Source organism: Amblyraja radiata, chromosome 28 (genome assembly GCF_010909765.2).
Source record: "Amblyraja radiata isolate CabotCenter1 chromosome 28, sAmbRad1.1.pri, whole genome shotgun sequence".
In the NCBI taxonomy this organism is placed as follows: domain Eukaryota; kingdom Metazoa; phylum Chordata; class Chondrichthyes; order Rajiformes; family Rajidae; genus Amblyraja; species Amblyraja radiata.
Genome location: NC_045983.1, coordinates 7,856,801 through 7,879,143, shown reverse-complemented (window position 1 = coordinate 7,879,143; position 22,343 = coordinate 7,856,801). Strand labels below are relative to the sequence as shown.

General features: G+C 41.4%; 3 protein-coding genes and 1 long non-coding RNA gene across 12 annotated transcripts in view; 2 read left to right on the top strand and 2 right to left on the bottom strand.

The window, feature by feature from the left end:
• Window positions 1-22,343, bottom strand: part of nf1 (neurofibromin 1) — a 325,252-nt gene that overhangs the window by 106,036 nt on the left and 196,873 nt on the right. The window lies entirely within an intron of this gene.
• On the bottom strand, window positions 578-21,347 carry LOC116988791. The gene is made up of 3 exons (XR_004416069.1): window positions 21,235-21,347; window positions 11,061-11,065; window positions 578-594 (listed from the first exon to the last, which is right to left on the bottom strand). It is a non-coding gene; the product is annotated as an uncharacterized LOC116988791 (long non-coding RNA).
• On the top strand, window positions 1,404-10,123 carry LOC116988789. The gene is made up of 2 exons (XM_033045697.1): window positions 1,404-1,563; window positions 7,736-10,123. The coding sequence occupies exon 2, from the start codon at window positions 7,794-7,796 to the stop codon at window positions 8,793-8,795; it is 1,002 nt and encodes a 333-aa protein (XP_032901588.1). The 5' UTR covers window positions 1,404-1,563; window positions 7,736-7,793; the 3' UTR covers window positions 8,796-10,123.
• omg (oligodendrocyte myelin glycoprotein) lies at window positions 16,616-20,765 on the top strand. Its single transcript, XM_033045695.1, has 2 exons — window positions 16,616-16,975; window positions 18,388-20,765. Exon 2 carries the CDS (start codon window positions 18,432-18,434, stop codon window positions 19,950-19,952), a length of 1,521 nt encoding a protein of 506 aa, XP_032901586.1. The 5' UTR covers window positions 16,616-16,975; window positions 18,388-18,431; the 3' UTR covers window positions 19,953-20,765.

Sequence of the window (22,343 nt, the reverse complement as noted above, 5' to 3'; positions counted from 1 at the left end):
GGCAGGAAACATGTTCCTGATGTTGGGGCAGTCCAGAACCAGGGGCCACAGTTTAAGAATAAGGAGTAAGCCATTTAGAACGGAGACGAGGAAACACTTTTTCTCACAGAGAGTGGTGAGTCTGTGGAATTCTCTGCCTCAGAGGGTGGTGGAGGCAGGTTCTCTGGATGCTTTCAAGAGAGAGCTAGATAGGGCTCTTAAAAATAGCGGAGTCAGGGGATATGGGGAGAAGGCAGGAACGGGGTACTGATTGGGGACAATCAGCCATGATCACATTGAATGGCGGTGCTGGCTCGAAGGGCCAAATGGCCTACTCCTGCACCTATTGTCTATAACTAAACACTATGAGAACAGAACAGGTAAAGAGGGAAGAGGGAATGAAAGAGATGCATTAATTTCCCTTGAAACCTGGATTAACATTTTAACTGGAAGGGTCCTTAATGAGGCCTGGGCTGTGAATTACATTGTCAATACTGTTTGGTTGAATTCATTTTGTTTATCATTATTAATAGCCATGAGTACCGACATACAGTGTGAGGGAAGAGAAGGAAAAGTACCTTCCTCCACCTAATGTTTAAGAAGGAACTGCAGATGCTGGAAAAATCGAAGGTAGATAAAAATGCTGGAGGAGCTCAGTGGTTGAGGCAGCATCTATGAAGTGAAGGAATAGGTGACGTTTCGGGTCGAGACCCTTCTTCAGACTGGGTCTCAACCCAAAACGTCACCTATTCCTTCGCTCCACAGATGCTGTCTCACCCGCTGAGTTTCTCCAGCATTTGTATCTACTTTGCTCCATTTAATAGCATCCATCTTGACATTTCCTCTTTACTAGTACTTCCATCATTGAAACATGCTGTCACTATCTTATTCAAGAGCTTTAGGTAAGAACATGACAATGGAAAACAAGTTTGTGGGGTTTGCATGAGGGTTTGAATCTCTTAACCTCTTAAAAAAAAAAAATCTTACTTTCCACTCACTTCAACAACTTTTATTTAAAACTAAACTTGCAAATGGATTGCTTTACAATCAAACAGCAAGAAGGAAGAGGAAGAGGGGGCTAGGCGCAATCTTTCACAGAAGTACCATGTTGAGTGCAGTGTTGCACCGGCAAAGGTTGTGTAACTGCACACAAATGTTCAACCTTGGCGAACTTAAGAGAGCAAGAGCAAATTAAAACATCACAAATAGGTTTACAGTAAATATGGTGTCGTTCGTTGACTATGGCACGAGAAGCAAGCAACATTTTACAAATCAGGCATTTGTTGTCTAATCTTTAATGGATTTTCGACCAGGTTTTATTTGCAAAACTCAAGCCTGCTACTAATTTCTTCACGTCCGGAGAACATACGGTGCACTTACTTCCCTTTTACTGAAACCTCAAAATTAACAAGTGACACCACAACAGCAGATGAACTTGATTGGTTTGGAGTATTCATTTAAGTACTTGCGAGACAGTAAATGCAAAGTGATCAGTCTTACAGAGATCTATGTATTACGTGTGATAACCAAGAAACAGCAGTACCAGACACATTCTTCAGGCTCCAAGTCCAAGCTCCGTCTGTGGTAAGTCCTTTCAAAAGCACGTGCAATTTTATTTTGACAAAGGCATGGATTAACTTTCAATGGAAAAACCAGCTGTTAATTTGCGATCTCAGATGTATCAGTTGAGTGCGGCAATGAGGCAGATGAGCGAAGGGGGACGAGGGAAATGAGTGGAGGTGACTGAAGGAGGGCGATGAATGAGATAAGCAATGTGTCCTTGACAAAACATCAACAAATTACCTGAACTAGTTGGAGTCAGTGAATGGCAGATTGTTCAAGGTTTCAATGTTATTGTAAACCTAAATTGCTTCAATTCTGTATCAAATCCACTTGATGCAATCAATCTTAATAAGTAGCTATTAGCTATTACAAGGTTCATTATTCTGAATACCTGGCAAATCCAGTTAGCTCGCGGTGTATATTAACACTTTTATTGTCCATTGAAAATAATTTATTGTTTATTTATATGTAAATGGAGTTATAACTAATTTATATAATGTTATTCATTCAAAATCTCTCAGGGCACTCAGTATAATTAATTGCTTTTTCTTCTAAGAACAATGAGTTTTGAACAGCCAAACATAGCAGCCATTTGAGTCACGTTGTAGTCTTTAACAGCAAGGAAATATCTGGCCAGACTCACTTGTTTTTAAATGGCACCAATTATCAATCAAAAATTTTGTGTTTTTTCTACTTCAATGTTCCTCCAGCACATTGTGTCTTGTTCAAGATTCCAGCACCTTCAGTTCCTTGTCACAGTAAGTGTCATGGGGCTATACAGCACCGAAACAGGCCCTTCTGCCCAACTTGCCCATGCCGATCTAGACGCCTAGTTTGCAAGAATGATCCCAGGAATGAGTAGGTTAATCCATGATGAGCGTTTGTCGGCACTGGACCTGTGCTCGCTGGAGTTTAAGAGAATGAGGGGGTAGCCTTATTGAAACATACAGAATGGTGAAAGGCTTGGACAGAGTGGATGTTTTCACTGGTGGGAGAGTCTAGGACTAGAGGTCATAGCCTCAGAATTAGACGTTCTTTTAGGGAGGAAACGAGGAGAAATGTATTTAATCAGAGGGAGGTGAATCTGTGGAATTATTTGCCACAGAAGGCTGTGGAGGCCAGGTCAGTAGATATTTTCTTAAGGCAGAGATAGAGTGATTCTGTCTGAAGAAGGGTCTCGACCCGAAACGTCGCCCATTCCTTTACTCCAGAGATGCTGCCTCACCCGCTGAGTTACTCCAGCACTTTGTATCCACCTTCGATTTAAACCAGCATCTGCAGTTCTTTCTTACACATAGAGGGATTCTTGATTAGTACAGGTGTCAGAGGTTATGGGGAGAAGGCAGGAGAATGGGATTAGGAGGGAAGAGATAGATCAGCCATGACTGAATAGCGGTGGACTTGAAGGGCTGAATGGCCTATTTCTGCTCCTATCACTTATGAGCTTATGACCTTAAAATGTCCCATCTACACCAGGCCCATCTGCCTACGATTGGCCCATATCCCTCTGAAACTTTCCTATCCATGTACCTGTTTAAATGCTTTGTGTCTCCATCTTAATGAATTGTGGAAGTGTTTTTGAATCTCCCGAGGTTGTAAAGCAAGCTATATAAATCAATGACCATCTTGGAACTTTGCTTCTGCCAATTATGCTATTAAAATATGACAATGAATGTAAGCAACAGCAGTCAGGGCAGTCACAAGATTTAATCTCCCCCTTTGGCAAACACATCAGGTATAATTTAAACTTTGTCTTCATGTATGGAATTTCTGAGCTGAAGATATTCCTAGTAATGGGGTGGGCAAGCACAAGCTGGAAAAATGATATGAAATTATGCTTCGCTGCAATGGCACACAAATAGATAAATCAATATAATGAATTACATATTTCTATACCAATGTAGTCTGATGAAGGGTCCCAATGCAAAATGTCACATCCATTCTTTCCAGAGATGCTACCTGCCCTGCTGAGTTCCTCCAATACTTTGTATTTTATTACATTAATATCATTGCTTGTGTGTACTTTATGTGCTGACTGTAACAGGTTGGGGAAGTTACTCCCATGTCAGCCATCTTATAGACACTGCAACGCAGATTTCTCTTACCAAGCATCTTTCCAACTTGGAAAAGGCAAAAAAAAGAGACCAACTTCTCCTTAGCCACAGGGCAGCACAGTGGCGCAGCGATAGAGTTGCTGCCTTACAGCGCTTACAATGCCAGAGGCCCGGGAGTCGATCCCAACTACAGGTGCTGTCTGTACGGAGTTTGTACGTTCTCCCCGTGACCATGTGGGCTTTGTCCAAAATCTTCGGTTTCCTCCCACCCTCCAAAGACATAAAGGTTTGTAGGTTAATTGGTTTTGTATAAGTGTAAATTGTCCCTAGTGTGTGTAGGATAGTGTTAATGTGCGGGGATCGCTGGTCAGTGCGGTCGTGGTGAGTTGAAGGGTCTGCTTCCGCGCTATAACTGAACTAAACTAAATATAACATTTACAGCCAAGTTAGTTGCATCAGTAAAAAACTTAAGTTCCCTATACCGGGTTGGTAATTAAAACATGAAATACATCCTTCAAAGGAAACAGATGTCAAGTCCCCTTGGAGCAGCTGCTGACCACCTCACTTCAGGAAGGAAGGAATCACACGATGGGGCCTCAGTGAGAAGCCTTTTAAATCCGACTTCCCATTAAGTTTTGCTAGTTAAAGTCAGTGAGCTGTTTTATCATGCAACTAGTTTACCTGAATTAAACTAGAGTAACATGCGCAATGCTTTTATAAAAAAAAAAAAATTGTTAAGCGTTTTTCTGTTTGGATACCAAATTATTTTTACAAAAGATGCAGCAAATGTTAACTGTTATATTTTTAGTACGACTCTCAATACTAGGACCGTGCCTACATAATCACTCAATTGCTATAGTACATCACACACAAAAAAGGTTTGCAGCTTATCATTGATCAATTTATTCATGCCTACATTCTGCCAATGCAGGCTATAAGTATTTGAACAAATTGGTGCGAGGCTGTGTGTAAAAGTGATGTAAGAGACTGACTCCATCATTTAAAACACATTTACTGTCCTGTGACATTCAGTTACTATTATACTAATACAAATAGACAGTAAATTATAGATAAAGTCAATTTATTAGTATGCTTACACTACAGATCTGCAGCAGAGTGCGGATGCAGTCTTTCCAGTTTTGGCCAGAATCCATACAGCAAACTGGTTCACAAGCACAAAACTGGCAGCTTCAGGGACACAAAGTACAGGTTCAATAATGCACCATTGGATTACAACCGTTGCCTTAAATAAGTTGTGAAGGCAGGATTCCACAAACCAACAGCACAACTGGACAAAGTAAAGTACGGCACAAGTTGCAAAAAGACATGAAGACATGTTTGTACCAGAGAGAGTGGTGATGGCTGAAAACACAATATTTCAGCTTTTTTCCAAAAGATAATCTTATATTTTAGGGTTAGTTGTTGACATTATCCATTCTAAATAAATAGCAGAAACATAGCTCACCTTCAATATGCCTTCACAGCTACACATCCTTATAAATTATGACACCCCTGGTGGAATGGCACTTCAAGATCCCATTGAAGCATTCAAAACATAGAATGCAAAAGATGCATATGGACAAGTCGAGTGAGTGGGCAAGGTCATGGCAAATGAAATACAATGTAGAAAAATTGGAGGTGAACATTACAGAAAAGCAGAGCATTGATGTTCAAAGCACTTGGGTTTGCTTGTACACACATCACTAAAAGCCAAAGCGCATGCGCATTTACTGATTTGGAGGACAAATGGTATGTCAGCCTTTATGACCAAAGGGTTTGACTTTGGTGGCAAGAAACACATTGCTTTGGTGAGATTCCCTCTTGAGTTTTGTGTACAACTTTGTTCTCCTTGCCCACGGAATGATATAGTTGCCATGGAGGGAATTTAGCAACGATTCACCAGGCCAGTTCCAAGGATGGCAAATTTGGTGTACGAATAGAGATTGTGCTAACTGTGACTACATTTTATAGGGTTCAGAAGAATCAAAGATGTCATCCAAACCAACAAATGTTTTCATGTGTAGGAGGGAACTGCAGATTGAAGATAGATATAAAATGCTGGAACAACTAAGCGGGTCAGACAGCATTTCTGGAGAAAAGAAATAGGTGACATTTCAGGTCGAGACCCTCCATCTTTCATGGGCTTCACAGGCTGGTTGCAGGGAAGATGTTTCCCTTGACTTTAGACAACCAGGGAGCGCAGTCTCAGAATAAGGGGGAAGCAGCATTAAATCAACATGGGGAAAATGTATTTACTAATTGGGTAGTGAACCATTTGAAATCCTATACCCAGAAATTTGAAGAGACTCACTTAATATGCTCATTCAAAAAATAAATAAAAATTAATTAATGGATCCCAAGGGATATGGTGATAGTGCTGGAAAATAGTGCTGATGTGGATGAAACCCAATGAATGCCGGAGCTAGCTCAAAAGGGATAGAATATTCCACGGTCCACAAAAATGCTGGAAAAACTCAGCGGGTGCAGCAGCATCTAGGAGCAAAGGAAATAGGCAACGTTTCGACCCGAAACGTTGCCCATTTCCTTCGCTCCTAGATGCTGCTACACCCGCTGAGTTTCTCCAGCATTTTTGTCTACCTTCGATTTTCCAGCATCTGCAGTTCCTTCTTAAACAGAATTCCACAACTACTCTAGCTCCCATTTTTTTTTTGTTCTTAATTTCCAGCCAAAGATCCTCCCAAAAGGTGTTGATGCATTCCGGATTCTGCAGAATAGTTGCTTTGCCTTAATTCAAAATCAATGTACTGTGTGAAGCATGTGTCAGCAATTCCACACAAGATGCTGACTAAATAGACGCTTCCCAACGAGCAAGTTCAAAATCCAAGGTTTTTTTTTTTTAATGATGCATGGACTTTATTGACAAAGCAATATGGGTCAACATGAAATTAGTTATCACAAGGGTGAGAATAGAACGTATTTCAAAATGTCACATGCATTGTGAAATCACCCTCTTACAACGATAACAGGATGAAAGACCTCACAAAGGAGAAGTGCAATTGGCCAAGTTCCTTGTTAAGCCTGAATGCGTCGTGAGCAGTCTCTAAGTTGCCCATTCCCTCAGCTCAGGAAATGCTTTGTCAGTGCAGAACGGCAAAACCATCATGACTTCTCCACCTGTCTTCATAAAGAAAGAATGCTACTTGCATTCATCACAGAAGTCAGCTCCTAAACAGATTAATACTAATTGCACTGTAAATTTACAAGGGTGGCAAAGTGGCGCAGCTGATAGAGCTTTAACCTCACAGCGTCGGACGCCCCGGTTCGATCCTGAAGTCAAGAGCTATCTATGTAGGGATGCATGTTCTCCCTGTGACTAGGTGTGTTTTCTCCGGGTGCTCCGGTTTCCATCCACCCTCCATAGATGTGGGGGTATGCAGGATAATTAAAACTTCTAAATTGCCCCTAATGTGGAGGGAGTAGCTATGAACATGGGATGACATAGCACTAACACAAATGGGTGATCATTGGTCGGCATGTGCTCAGTGGGCCAAAACTCGCCAATCCTCTGGAGATGCTGCCTGACCCACTGTGTTACTCTAGCACTTTGTGTTCTCCAACTGAAGCTCAAGTAAAAAGCCATGTTCCAACTGTGTCAAAGTTGTTCTTTTTTTCCAATGTAATTGTATCCCTCAGATTCAGAAGAATTCAAAATCCAAGTAACATTTATCGAAACATTTAAAAACACTTAATCATTAATGAAACAAACATGTCAAGTAATTAAAATTAAATTTGCCTTAATCTAATCTTGTGGCTGTACCATCAACACTGAAACAAAAGGAGCATTTTTGTGTTTTACCTCTGGACTAAATTTATGAATCAAATCTTGATCCTGCCACCACACAAGTAAATAAATACCTGCAGTTCACTCTGTAAAATACGGTCACATTTTCCATTTGGTTTTGGATATTTAAAAAATATTTATTGTCGCAAGCAGGTCAAAAACAAGCACAGCCAAACCAGCTTAATGGGATGATTTTATCTTTTAAGTACATCATTGAACTGTACGCTGCCTATACGTCTGTCCATACTAATATTTATCTCATCTTTAAGAAAAAACATTTTTAATGCAATCATACAAAAAAATGAACTAAAACAAATCATCTTTTTCATTCTTTCAGGTACTGAAAAGTCATCAGCTGTTCTAGGGCTTTGAAATCCTGTGTCTTCAAAACTAACATGGCAGTAATTCGGTTGACTATATTGGCACTGCTAGTCAATGGCCTGCTAGTCAATGGCCTGAATGGTTTAAACAGCACAAACAATAATTCAACAGAAGAATTAGATACAACTTTGACTGCATCATCAAGTACCCCAATGCCTCTGACATCTTCGACAACCATGAATATGCTGAATACAAGTGAACAGACAAATGATCTTCCCAACACAACTTCCGATTTGACAACTACGTTTTCCAACACCTCACAAACTGTATCAAATTATTCGTTGGAGCCATCTGTTTCAAGTTCGGCCTCTCCATCAACTTCGCCTGTGACAAAAGTTGATAGCAATACTAAGTCACTGATTTCAACAACAGTGAGGAAGTCAACCAGAAACAAAAGTAGAAAAGGCCATGGCACCAACTTAAATGCAAGCATGATCATCGCTTGCATCATTGGAGGGCTATTGCTGTTTATGGTAGTCGCCATAATTGTGATCCTCCTGGTGAAAAGATACTCGAGAAAGTATAATGTGCAGGACACGCCATGGGCAGGAACTTGCCCAGGTGTCATCAGTAATGACCCCGAACATCCAGATGAAGGCTGTGATGCTCCAGCAAAACGCCCCTCGCTCACCAGCTTCCTCTCGAAAAAGGGAAAACGTGATTCCTTACTGGATAACTACAGCATGGAGTTGCAGGCGACTGAAGGGGTCAATAACTTGGCTTCAACTGAGTCAGAAGAAAAGGCACTGTCTGCTGACGTCAAAGGGGATAATGAAATAGTAAAAGAACCGCCAGCTTTAACTAAAACAACTAGTCAAGAGTTCCCACCACTGCTCGAGGAACATGATATTCCGGATGAAGCTGACGCGCAGCCTCCACTGCCTGCAACAGATACAGAGACTTCAAAGTTACCAGAAGGTCTCACTGATGCAGATTCAAAATATTTTGATATGCCCCCTCCGCCAATGGATATTGTGGATCTTGTGAATAATTCTGATTTGCCTCCGCCTCTCTAATGGGAGGTTTGAAAAGATCAAGTGTTTGCTTCAAATCACACGAGTGGAAAGCAAGGTTCTCCGAAGTGGGCCCAGAGTCACTTTCTTCTGAAGCAAGTCCGTTTGTGCATCAGCAGATGCGCACTGTATTTTAAAATTAGATGTGGTAAAATTATCCATTATACCTAAAGCGCAAAACATTGCATCTTCCTAATATGCAAGTTAGATGTGGGTTCATGAATACAAATGCAAAATTTCCTCAGCGTTGCGATCTTGTTGCTGCACTTCTGCTTTTGTTAAAAGTGTGGACAGATTTCATAGTTCAAAAAATATATATTTTCAGATATTGAAGTCTGTATTTCACTCTCTTTTTTTTCACTCCCATCTTCCTGAACAAAGGGAAATTAATTAACAAAGAAGAATTTTAGCACGCTCCTCTTTTGGATTACCTGGCCATCAAACCATTTTTCAGCAATCATTCAACATTGAGTGATGAGGAAGTCAACTATGAACAAACACAAGCACCACTATTGTCTCAAATGGAGAGCAAGAATGATCATCGCTTGCATCATTGAAATTAATACTGCTGTAATAATGCTACTGTAAATGCAGCATTCTCTCTATACCGATGGAAAAACAATTTTAAAGCTAAAAATGAAAAATGAAACACCACTAACAATTAAGCATTCTTAAGTGGTTATTCAGGGTACTGTCCATTTCACCTCTACCCCCATTGTGGACAATGGACTTAGTCCATGGAACTGATGCGCCACAATGCTGAGAACTATATTCTGCACTCTGTATCTTCCCCTCTATTGTTCTTGAGTTGACATGATTGTAATTATATATACTATATCCGATCTGTTATTAATAGCATGCAAAACAAAGCTTTTTACGTTACCTCTGTACACATAACAATAATAGTAAGTCTAAACTCCATTTTTTTTCCACCAGACGAAATTCAAATTCACAGGAAGGACATACAAACTCTGTCAGGACTGAATCACGGGCGCTGGTGCTGCAAGGCAGCAACTCTACCGCTGTGCCACCTGGTAGTGTTTGCTCCCCATGTCCAGCTCTGTTCACCTGGAGATACATCTGACTTCAGCTCACAACTGTGTACATGTTGTTGGTATGCCAAACTCTAATGATGGTCATGTGGAGGAATGAGGAACATTTATAGTTGAAAAATCTGGTAATGTAATCATGATTACATTCCAGATAACCTCTGGCTGCTCATTATGCATATGTCAACACTTTTGGGGAGAGCAAGGTTTAGCAGTAAAACCTATGTGAAAGTGCTCTGTTGTTTCATCTTTAGGCACTTGGGATTAATTGATCAAAATATGTGGAATAGAAACATAGAAACATAGAAAATAGGTGCAGGAGTAGGCCATTCGGCCCTTCGAGCCTGCACCGCCATTCAATATGATCATGGCTGATCATCCAACTCAGTATCCTGTACCTGCCTTCTCTCCATACCCCCTGATCCCTTTAGCCACAAGGGCCACATCTAACTCCCTCTTAAATATAGCCAATGAACTGGCCTCAACTACCTTCTGCGGGAGAGAATTCCACAGATTCACCACTCTCTGTGTGAAAAAAGCTTTCCTCATTGCTAGCAGGTTGTACAAGAAGCAGCAAGTGCCAGAAGTTTCGACCAAACTGTGCAAGAATGCAAGAACGCATTTTGTAGTTCCACCAACTTCTGTAGACCCACTAGTTAAGAAAATTTAAATTCTGTGCCTGGAATTTGGGTTGTACAGTTATATAACACAAAAACAGGGTTGTCAACCCAACTCATCTATGCCGAACAAATTATCTGAGCTTGCATTTCCCCTATCTCCCTCAAAATCGTTTCTGTATAAATAACTGGCCAAATGGCTTTTAAATATTGTAATTGTACCAGCATTCAAAGCTTCCTCATTCCATATACCCACCACTCTCTGTGTTAAAAACATGTCCCTCAGGTCCCCCTTTCAATCCTTCATCTCTCACTTTAAATCTATGCTCTCTAGTTTTGGGCACCTCTACCCTAGAAGAAGGACTGAGCAATCACCCTATCCATGCCACTCATGATTTTATATATCTAATAAGGTCACCCCTCAGCCTCCTGTGCTCCGGGGGCGGGGGGGGGAGGAACTGTTGCGCTCAAGTGTTCCCAATCCTGGTTACATTATTATGAATCTCTCCACACTTTTCAGCTTAATAACATCTTTCCTATAGCTAGGCGACCAGAGCTGCAGCCAAAAGTGTGGTCTCGTGAATGACCTGTAAAGTTGTAACAAGACCTACCAACTCCTGTGCTTAATGCCCTGATCAAGGAATGACAAACGCCTTCTTCACCACCTTGACAATCTGTGTTGCCTTTCAGGAAACAATGTACTTGCATCCCCTGGTCTTTGCATTGTACATCACTCTCCAGAGACTTTCCAATTAGTGTGCAAGTCCTGTCCTGGATTAACTGAACTAAATGCAACAAAATACAACAATTCCCATTTGTCCAAATTAAATTCCATCTGCCATTTCTTGGACTAATTTCCCAGATAATGCACCATTTATGCAAAGGACCGAGCCTGGTTTGGCACACAATACTTGTCAGAGTTAAATTCCATTTACCATTCCTTGACCCAACCTTCCCAACTGATCTTGCTGTAATTTTAGATAACACCTTCACCGTTCAGCACATCAACAATTTTGGTGCCGTTCAAAATCGAAGCACAGACACGTGTACATAATTCCCTCCCCACGACCTCGCCTCCACCTTGCCATGGAAAAAGATTTGTACAATGTGACAAGGGCCAAAAAAATCAATCAATTTCCTCTATTTTCATTTGAGAAATAAAATATTCCTTCCTGCTATGGTTGCCATTTAGACACCGTTTAAACTTTTAAATTCATCAGCAAGGAAATCAAATATACCACCAAGAGACGATGGGGACAATGGAAAAACAATTTCTAACTATTTCAAGATCAAATTTCAAGATACATTTAACGATGCTATGCCAGATCTGCATATGTTAATCCCCAAGTTTTGCATGTTACTGTACACCAAAAAAAAAGTAATAAATTCAAAAACGGCATTGGCTTGAGTGTTCATTAAATGCATCTCAAATTTGACAGAATACGCATTCCACGATGGTATTTGAGTTGAAAGCTCTTCATGCTATTTTATGTCAAATGGAAACAAAAAAAAGCAACATAACATGGAGATTATAATCAGGAGAGCTATCAAATAGACACAAAATACTGGAGTAATCTCAGCGGGTCAGGCAGCATCCCGAGAGAACATGGATAATGATGATAGGTGATGACACAAAATGCTGGAGTAACTCAGCGGGACAGGCAGCATCTCTGGAGAGAAGGAATGGGTGACGTTTCAGGTCGAGACTCTTCTTCGGACTGCTTACTTTTGTACCTTGTCGCATTTGGAACGGAGAAGTCGCGACTTTTGTACAATGTAAGAGTAAAGCACAACTCCTGTAATTAACAAATGACCTCACATCTGTACTGCCTAATTTGTTATCTTTTTTGGTATATACATGTCCTGCTGTGCCGACAACTTTGGAGTTGACCTGATCTTTGGTGTTTACTTTACTTTCTTGCCAAATCTCCACACACTGGAATTCCTCTACAATTTAAAAAAAAAATCAGCCTTGCGTGTTTTAATGACTCACCACCTCTGAGGCAAATAATTTCTAAAATCTGTAGTCCCCTGTGACAAGAATTTTCCCCTCATCTGAATTTTAGCTAGCTAACCTTTTACATTGAAACCACATCCCTTAGTTTCATGCCCACCATTACAGGGAATACTCATTCCACCATGCCTCCTCAGCTTCTTGCATGCTTTAATTTGATCATCTCAGCTTTCAGAGAGCGTAGGCCCAATTGACTCAAATCATTTCAGGAATCAATCTAATGAGTGTTCACTGCACTGTCTCTGAGGCAAGTTTAATGCCACCTGAAGTGAAATCAAAACTGTACCCTAAACTCACGAGACTCAAGAAACAGCGCATTTTGAAATCTTCAGCAAAATACAACATGCTGGAGAAATTCAGCGGGTCTGGCAGCATCTCATGAAGGAATGGACAGACGACGTGCTCTTCTCCGGAGCAGGTTCAGACACAAAACCCAAGGTTCATTGTCAGTCAAATTTATTGAGCTGTTTCCAGATCTTTCTTGATTATATTCCAAATGCACTCCATTAGGTGAGAACTCCAAATGGTACGAGCACATCTGATATCACCATGAAGTCGGCCCATCAACAGTATTATGAGAGCACAAATGGAAATTTGTGAAATAGAGGCAAAACATCAAACAGAAAGATAAAGGCACAATCAGGGGTTATTTACAATCGGTTATTATTTTCACCTCTCCTCTCCGCCTGTCACTTCCTCCAATCATCTGCCAGTCACTCCTTCAATTGTACCCACGTATCACTTGCTAGGCTTTGTCCCACCCATACCTCCCTAGTCCAGCTATTTTCCCCACCAACTCCAGTCTGAGGAAGGGACCCGACCCAAAATGTCACCTATCCATATTCTCCAGAGATGCTGCCTGACCCAGTGAGTCACTCCAGCACTTTGTGTCTACCTTTGGTATAAACCAGCATCTGCAGTTCTGTGTTTCTTAAGGATATCATAAAAGATCTTCACTTCCAAGGCAGCGGTTTGTTCGGCCAGATGACATATTTCCAAAACCCAATCAATAAAGGTCAAACCTCTTCACTCCTTGAATTAATCAAGCAAATTTACTCTGCATAGACAAGCATATCCTTCCTTTGATATATGTACAGACGGTTTCATAGCTGTAATCAGGCAACTGAACCATCCTACCAAAAACTAGGGAGCAGTCCTGAGCTACTAGCTACCTCATTCGAAACGATCGGACTATCTTTGATTGGACTTTACTGGACCTAATCTTGCCCTGAATGTTATTCCCTCTATCAAGTATCGGTACACTGTGGATGGCTCGATTGTAATCGTGTATATGTCTTTCCGCTGACTGGTTATCACGGTACAACAGCTTTACATGTACCTAAATATGCACAGAGCATTAAATGACGAGAGGCACTTTACATTTTAAATCTGATATTAGTTGTTTAACAATTAAGTTGCCAGAACTTTCATTTTGTACACCAACGTCTTGGCCTAATTCCAGATACGTGGGAACAAAAATTCGACCTGCCACAGTGCCACACTGAAGACTGTGTAGCTTCTCACCATCAAGCTTCTGAGGTGGAAGGCAAATATCTCACGGCAGTGATTTGAGCAATATATACCCACACTTGCACCTCTTCAATCTGTTCCTATTTGTACAGGTTGCATTATAATGCATGTAGTAAACCGCAGAATTGGAGATAGCATCTAAACAACTGTGAATCAAGGTAATTTCAATTAACAATGGGCAGTGGACTTAATCCAAGATTTGGTCTTTGCAAAATAAAATCATTCTGTGATATATTATAATAAAAGCAGAATTATGCTGAAAGTATTCAATAAGTCAAATACCACACTATCAATTGTGTCCCATAGAAGTAACATGTGATATTGATTTCCACATTCACTTCAAGTTTTCTCTGGGAACCGACTTGGCTTTGTGCTGCTGTCGTCTCCAAGTAACCTGATTTTGGGTTAGGTACAGGTTGACTTTCTCGGGCAAGTTTTGTTGGAACAGCATGATAAATCACATTTTTCCCCCTCAAATGTACTTCAGAAAATAACCAAGAGTAGACACAAGGAACTGCAGATGCCGGTTAACAAAGAAAGGCACAAAGTTCTGGAATAACTCAGCATCTCTGGAGGACGTGTAAAGGTGACATTTTGGGGAGTTTGGGCGGGGGGGGGGGGGGGGGGGGGGGGGGGAAGGCGACAATCTGTGGGACATGAATAGGCGATGTTTCGGGTATCTCCATATCACCGACCAACAAACGCTCCTGTTGTTCTTTCCCCAGAGAAAAAAGAATCTCTCAAAGCAGTGACATTAGATACTATAGATGCTGGAATTTTAATCAAATCACAAAGTGCTGGAGGAACTCAGCGGATCAGGCAACCGGTGTGGTTCGGAGTGGAGCTGAGATTACTGCTTTCAGTATCCAATATTCAGGCAGATCAAACTGTTGAACATGGACATAATCCCTTGGGACGGATGATTAACACAGAAGAATTTTCCATCCACCACCCCAAATTATACTGGATATTTAAGCGATTGTTTTACCTCGACAGAGAGTATTTGTTGTTTTGGGTGTGGTGAAAGGGTTACACAATAGTGTGGGTTAGGCCAAATGGATCAGATGGTATTACCTGTGTTTTAGAATTGCAGAAGGTCTGCATTTCAAACCCTCATGGTGACATTAATTTGGTGCTTTGTATCCATCCACCAGCACTTAAAAAAGGAATTAAAACTATAATGCCGACTGGATCTTAAAATGTGCCGTGGGAAAATCTGTGTTGCATCTTACACACCATCTAAAAAACATCCAGTGATCAAAACGATGATAAAGTTGCAGTCACGGGGAACAAAGTAGAAAGCTCATCCAGTTATGCACGGCATCCCAAACTGTAATCCAACCAACCCCAACACAAAAGAGCATAGGATTTTTCATCACCTACCCGCTCACAATATTTCTTGCACGTTAAAAAATATGAAAGGAGAAATGCCATAAAAATCAAACATGTGCATGGCAAATGTTGTCTGCTCATTCCCTCCACAGATGCTGCCTGCCTGCCTGCCTGCCGAGTTGCTCCAGCACTTTGTGCTTTGCTGTGCATTACAATGATAGTTTCCCATTTGTCATACCAGGGAAAGTGATGGATAACAGAGGAAACTGTGTACAACAAATTAGCTGGAATACATTTTCAAACTCCCTGAAAGCTGCCACCAATACACTCTCATTCGTGTCCAGGAGTATGCAGGAAGGAACTTACACCGAAGATAGACACAAAATGCTGGAGTAACTCAGTGGGATAAGCAGCAACTCTGGAGGGAAGGAATGGGTGACGTTTCAGGTCGAGACCTTTTTCAGACTAAGAGTTGGGGGAGAGCTAGAGATAAGGAAGGGTGAGGTGTGAAAACAAGACATCAACGGGGATGAAGTCCAAGGAGAACGATCATTGCTAGCAAGGGGAAGGTGAACAACAAAGCAAAGAGACAAAAATTAATCAGGGGAACTAGTCAGACTGGTCGGAGAACTAGGGATGGATGGAGAAAGAGGGAAAGCAAGGATTAAGAAGTTAGAGAAGTCAATATTCATACCGCTGGGGTGTAAGATGCCCAAGCAAAATATGAGGCGTTGTTCCTCCAATTTGCGTTGGGGCTCACTCTGACAATGGAGTCGGCCCAGGACAGAAGCATCAGTATGGGAATGGGAGGGGTAGGGAATAAATCAACCCAATCTCCAGGTTGCTAAACACTTTACCTCCCCATCTCGTTCATGCTGACCCAATTGCCCAATCTAAGCTCATCCTATTTGCCTGCGTTTGGCCCATATCCCTCTGAATCTTTCCTGTCCACCATGTACCTGTCCAAGTGTCTTTTAAATGCTATTATTATACCGGCCTCAACTACCTCCTCTGGCAGCTCATTCCACATACCAACTCCCCTCTGAGTGAAAAAGTTGCCCTATCAAAAAGTTCCTATCAAAACTTTCCCCTCTCACCTTAAACCTACCTATGCCATCTGGTTCTTGATCCTCCTATCCTGGGTAAAAGACCATACATTTACCCTATCGATTCCCATCATGGTTTTATATACCTCTATATGGTCATCCCTTAGCTTCCTGCACTCCAAGGAATAAAATTGTATTAATCTATCATCGTTTTTCATTTAAACTGCAAATTAGTAACCTTAAACAGAGTGAAACTTAACATTCCCATTGCATCAAAAAACACAACTACATTTTTCAATGCTGCATTAACAGTGGCAATGCAACAAACTGGCTGCCTGCCACTCGCCTAGTGCTACCGAAATAATAAATTTAATTTGTGTCATACACAATATGGGGAGGTGTCTCAAAAATGAGGTCATATTGTCAATAATACGTAATTTAGATTAAACTGCGATCAGGGCACTGTGCTTACTCCAAAGATCCCTGCGTCCTTTCGAAATGGGTATAAATAGTTCATCTGTGAGCAAGTGTCCAAGACTCAACATCTGCATCAAGAGCACTTGAGCAACAAGACGACTTGAACGGAACTGCTTTGGTAAGTCGACTATGATTTCTATCCGTGTTTTGCTTGTTCTTATCAGTCAAGTTATTATTTTTTTTAACTTGCACCATTTTCCAGAGACTGCAGAGGGAAAAGAAATTTGTTGAGACCAGCTAAAATGGATTTTAATGCAGTGCTTGTGTGTGAACACAGAATCCATGGCAGCAGCTGTAATTCTAACAGCCATTAGACAAAATAGCCTTTCATTGGGTATTTTAGCCCCCTACTGCTTATAAAAATAAATATTTATTGCATTTTTAAAAATATTGAAAAGCAGTATTCTATTAAAACTGAACACATGTGTATTGTGCTGGCGATTTAGTGGTAAATGAATAATTATCACATATAGCCTTTATCATTTGGAATAACACAGTGCATTTTTTTAAATTTTGAGTTAACAACAACTTTAAAAAATATTTTTTTTTTCTTTCATCGGGAATGCGTTGAAGAATCATAAAGTTGTAATCTCACCATCAACATAAAACATTGGCATTGTGTTGTAATCATTTCAAAGCGTTTCTATGTCCAGTTGTTTTAACACAAGCAACAATAATGGGCTATTCAGACATTTAGGCTCTAAAGCAAATACAGGCTAAGGCACTCACTAACACCACACTGGAACTGAGCCACAGGAGCATTAGAATGCAAGGCATGTCTCTTTTGAGATTCTCGATGCAATTATCTTGTCAGCCATGGCATATCATTGACGAATCTCACTCAAGCTGAGGTCAGACACTTTCATGGGGTATTTTTGTTTTGAGGAGGTGGGCAGGGACGCATTGCGGGGGTGAAAGGGGGGGGGGGGGGTGTGGGGGGCGCAGCGGCCACAACAAAACAGTTACATTTTTACATTGGGCAGTCAGATTGAAGATGTTCAGCCAGAGGGCAGAGCTTAATATTTGAAAATCAGATCCTTTCAACAATTATAAGTTAATTTGTCCCCTCCACCATCAGGCTTCTGGGGTCCATCCACAAGCTGGGGTACCATTTGATTCACTGTTACACCATTGTGTACATTGGACTTTGTATATGGAATTGGTGTGTTACAATGCCGGGAACTATATTCCACACTGTATCTTCCACTTTACTTTATCTATTGTACTTGAGTATGAACTGATCCACTAATGGTATATATGAACTGATCCACCTATAGTATCCACCTATGGTATATCTGATCTGTTTGGATAGCATGCTGCCTGCTGTTCCAGAAGAGGATCTATGTACTCATGTATGGCATGATGTGACTGGATAGCATGCAGAATTAGCATGTCACTGTAACCATGTACATGTGACAGTAATAAATTAAATTAAGCTAAGCATGCAACACAAAGTTTTTCGCTGTACCTCAGTACATATGACAATAACAGATCTAAACCTAATGATGGATGTACTTTTTTTTGTTGCAGAGAGAATACGACTATTGTTCAATTATCTCCTTTCTCGGACTACAATGGAATTTAGCAAGTTAACCAGATGCTTCTTGGCTCTTTTATCCATCCTGTCTTCAGCCGCAGCCACCTGCCCTCTGGAGTGTTTGTGCTCCCACAATGCAAGGCACATAGATTGCTCAGGCAGAAACTTAACAGCGCTTCCCAACAACATCCAGACCAACATAATCTCCCTAAATCTATCCCATAATGACATTGAGGACCTTGATGACAGGCTGACCGAGTTCATCAATTTGAGATTCCTTGACATCTCTAACAACAACCTCAGTAATATGCCGGCGCTGCTGCCATTGGCACTGTGGGAACTTGATGCATCAAATAATTACATCAAAGCACTACAGAAGGATGACACCGTCTCCCAGTGGAACCTTATAAAACTGGACGTGTCCAACAACTTGATTGAAAGGGCTTTTTTAATTAACAACACGCTGATTAACCTGAAGTCCCTCAATTTCAGTGGAAACAAAATTTGGACAGTCCCGACCAACATGCCCTACAACTTGAGTACTTTAGATTTGTCACACAACAACTTGCACAATATCCTCCCAGATACTTTTCACCACAAAAGACTCTTGAAATTGTATTTGAACAACAACAGCTTACAATTTATTCCAAGTAGTACTGTTGATCAGCTCACTGGTTTGGAGTTGATTAGTCTGTATGGAAATAACTGGGTATGCAACGACGGACAGAATGTGCATCTGTTGAGATGGTTGCAAACCGTGCCGACAGTGCTTGGGTGTCCGTGCACTGCAGGAAACAAAAGTGGTCAAAGTGGATGCAGCTCAGGTATAAATAAAGCAGCAATCGTCAGCTCAACCTTTACAAGTTATCAGTCCTTAATTGGAACAACGACAAGTACCAGACACAAAGAGTCCAACGTGAGCACGCCGTACGCCTTAGCAAGCCAGAATACTAATATTTCACCGCTTTCAGATTCAGTTTCTTACTCTCGGTTGTATTCAACAGCGTCAAGCTTCACTGGCGGTACTGCATCACCTATACCTACTCAGAATATCACCTTGCAAACAGCGAGCACCGAAAGTCCAAGTGAATTGGTTAGTACTATTGGCGATATAACAGAAAGACCTCCGTCAACTACCGTGCCCATCACTGCGCCTGAATTCACGTCCAACAGCACAGTTTTACCCAGGTCCACTGCAACTGCCAGCATGTCAAGTGCAGCCATGGACAACCAGACAAGCAGATTAACATCGGCGTCAACCTTTGACTCAACATCCATTGCAAGTCGCACGTCACCCACTTCTGCTGGAATCTCAATGGTCTCCAACCCAAGTGTTACCAATGCAACCACTTCTCACGGTGCAGAAGGAAATACTTCAAGTCCATTTCAGGTTGTTACTTCCAGTCTGACCACAGGGCCAATGGTTAATGGAATCACTGGAACAAAAAGCACTGTACACCAAATTGTGACAACACCAAAACCAACTTCAAAAGCACACCAAGGTACGGGGATAACCTGCTTCATGGTTCTGTCCATCATGCTACTGCTGGTTGTTTAGTAATTTAAACAAGGTAAACAACCATGGCTGACAATGCCAATGAAATCTTCGTTTAACAGGACAGATAATTTAAAAATACTTTGTTACGGTAATGAAACACTAATGCCTCAAATGATGGCTCTCATGGGTCATAACGAACAAGTCTGATCTCGGGTCAGTTTTGCTTTAACCCAGCTCAGGTTGATCCTTTTGTCTTATGACCCGAAGAGAAAAGAATAAAACAATGTTCACCCTGGGTTCCTTTATCTCAAAGGCAGTTGCTCTCAGGCGTGCAAAGGTGATTGCTCAACTTGGGCAGGATCAGATTCCGATGTGAGCCCTCAACCCTAACCCTAAGAGCCTAGCACCTCTAATGCGTTTAAAGTGTTTGAGGTAGAGGCTCACACATGAAGAACAAGGTCCTGGAGTTGGTCAGCCCAACACTTCAGCTCGATCACAAGAGAAAAGGGAACAGCCTAAAGATACAGCTTCACTACAAAACAACGCACTAACTATTTGCAGGAAGTACCCTGATCATCAAGTGAATGAGGAACTAACGGAATACTTTGTGCTTTGAATAATGTGTTATATTTCCCAGCACAAGTTCATTAATTCAGAATTCCAACTTAACTCTTGGAAATGGTTAAATAATCTTACTACTAAAACAGTTCATATCAACCGGAAATGTTTAATGGATTCAGTTTCTATTATGCATTTTTTTTAAACAGTTTTCTCCTTATGTAGGTGGATGCATGCAACTGCTAAATTATTTTGTAAATGCAAATTAATTGCAATGTAATTCACTTAAAAGCCAAATAAAATGTTTAATCTTGCAAGGCCAGTTGAATGCATGCATTACATTTCTTAATTAAAAACTTATTTGAAATACACAAAACATTGCAATAAAATGTTTTCACAAGTCCTTTTGTTCATCTAATAAGCCTAACCTATAATAATCATGAATGTTAAACGAGCCCGTGGCAAATACCACAGAATGCGGTAGCCTCTCACTTCATACCACTCGTTCTCAAAATCAAGGAGCGAGGCAAATAGTTTGTCCACCCCGTGACCTGCGTGGGTTTTCTGCGGTTTCCTCCCACACTCAAAGGTGTACAGGTTTGTAGGTTAATTAGCTTGGTGAAATTGTCCTTCGTGTGTGGGATAGTGCTCGTGCATGGGGATCGCTGGTTGGCGCAGCCGCGGAGGGCCAAAAGGTCTGTTTCCACACTTTGTGTCTCTCAACTAAACTAAACAGCTGATGTCACTGGAGTCCATCCATGTGCTGGGTTTCTTGTGGAAGCACAGACACAAAGTCTGGAGCAACTAAGCGGGTCAGGTAGCATCTCTGGAAGACATGGAGAGATGACTTTTCGGATCGCGACTGGAAATTTGCCAATGCACCCCTTCCGGAGATGCTGCGTGACCCGCTGAGTTATTCCAGCAATATATATGTACTACTCAAGGTTCCAGTATCTGATGTCCCTAGTGTTTCCATTCCTGGGCTCTGCGTGGTTAGAGGAGCAGACCGACTTTCCCACGGTTGTAAAGGTGATTTCACAACGGCATTATTGCTTCCCGGATGCCATCTTTAAGGGTATCATGAAGTGCAGCAAGAAGTTCTGGAGGAAAGAGGGTAAACAGATCGGAGGTCATAGCCTCAATCTGTCATGAAAACAATTGATAAGGTCCTGCAGGTGGATGGAAAGTAGTTAAAGAAAGGTTACAATGCAGGATCGCAAAAGGCAGTAAACTCCAGCTTACTCCGTTCCACACACGAGGACATGTTGAAATAGGAGCTCAGCACAGAAAAATGAGTGCTTGTAATGGTGATATATAGGCTTATCCATCCCGAGGGCAGGGAACCAGTTTTGGTTGGGATTGATGTTGCTTGGCTGGATTACACTGTAACAGAGCCAGGGCCAATGTTCTCATAGGCAGGTTCGTTAGCACTCTGGTGAGAGGTTCAAGTTGATTTCGCAGGAGCCTGGCTAGAGGAGGGTAGTGTTAAAATGGAAAGAAAACGCAAACAAGATTGGAGGAGATAAACAGCACCAGAAATAGTAAAATGTTTTCAGACCAAAGGAGAGAATTGGTCGCACAATGGTGCAGTTGATTGAGTTGCTGCCTCACAGCGCCCGGTTTGAACCTGATCTCGGATGTTGTTTGTGTGGAGTTTCTCACTGGGACCGCTTGTCTCCAACATCCTAAAGACGTGTGGGTCTGCAGGATAATTGGCCTCTATTATTGCCCCCAAGTGTGTAGGGAGTGTAAGACCAAAGATCTTATAACGAAATATCGGGAGCCTTTTAAAATGCATTCTAGCCACATTCTCATGATGAAGAATGATAAGGAAATTATATACAGCACTTTGTACATGATCAAAGAGAGTGTGTAAAACAATGTGAAAAATGC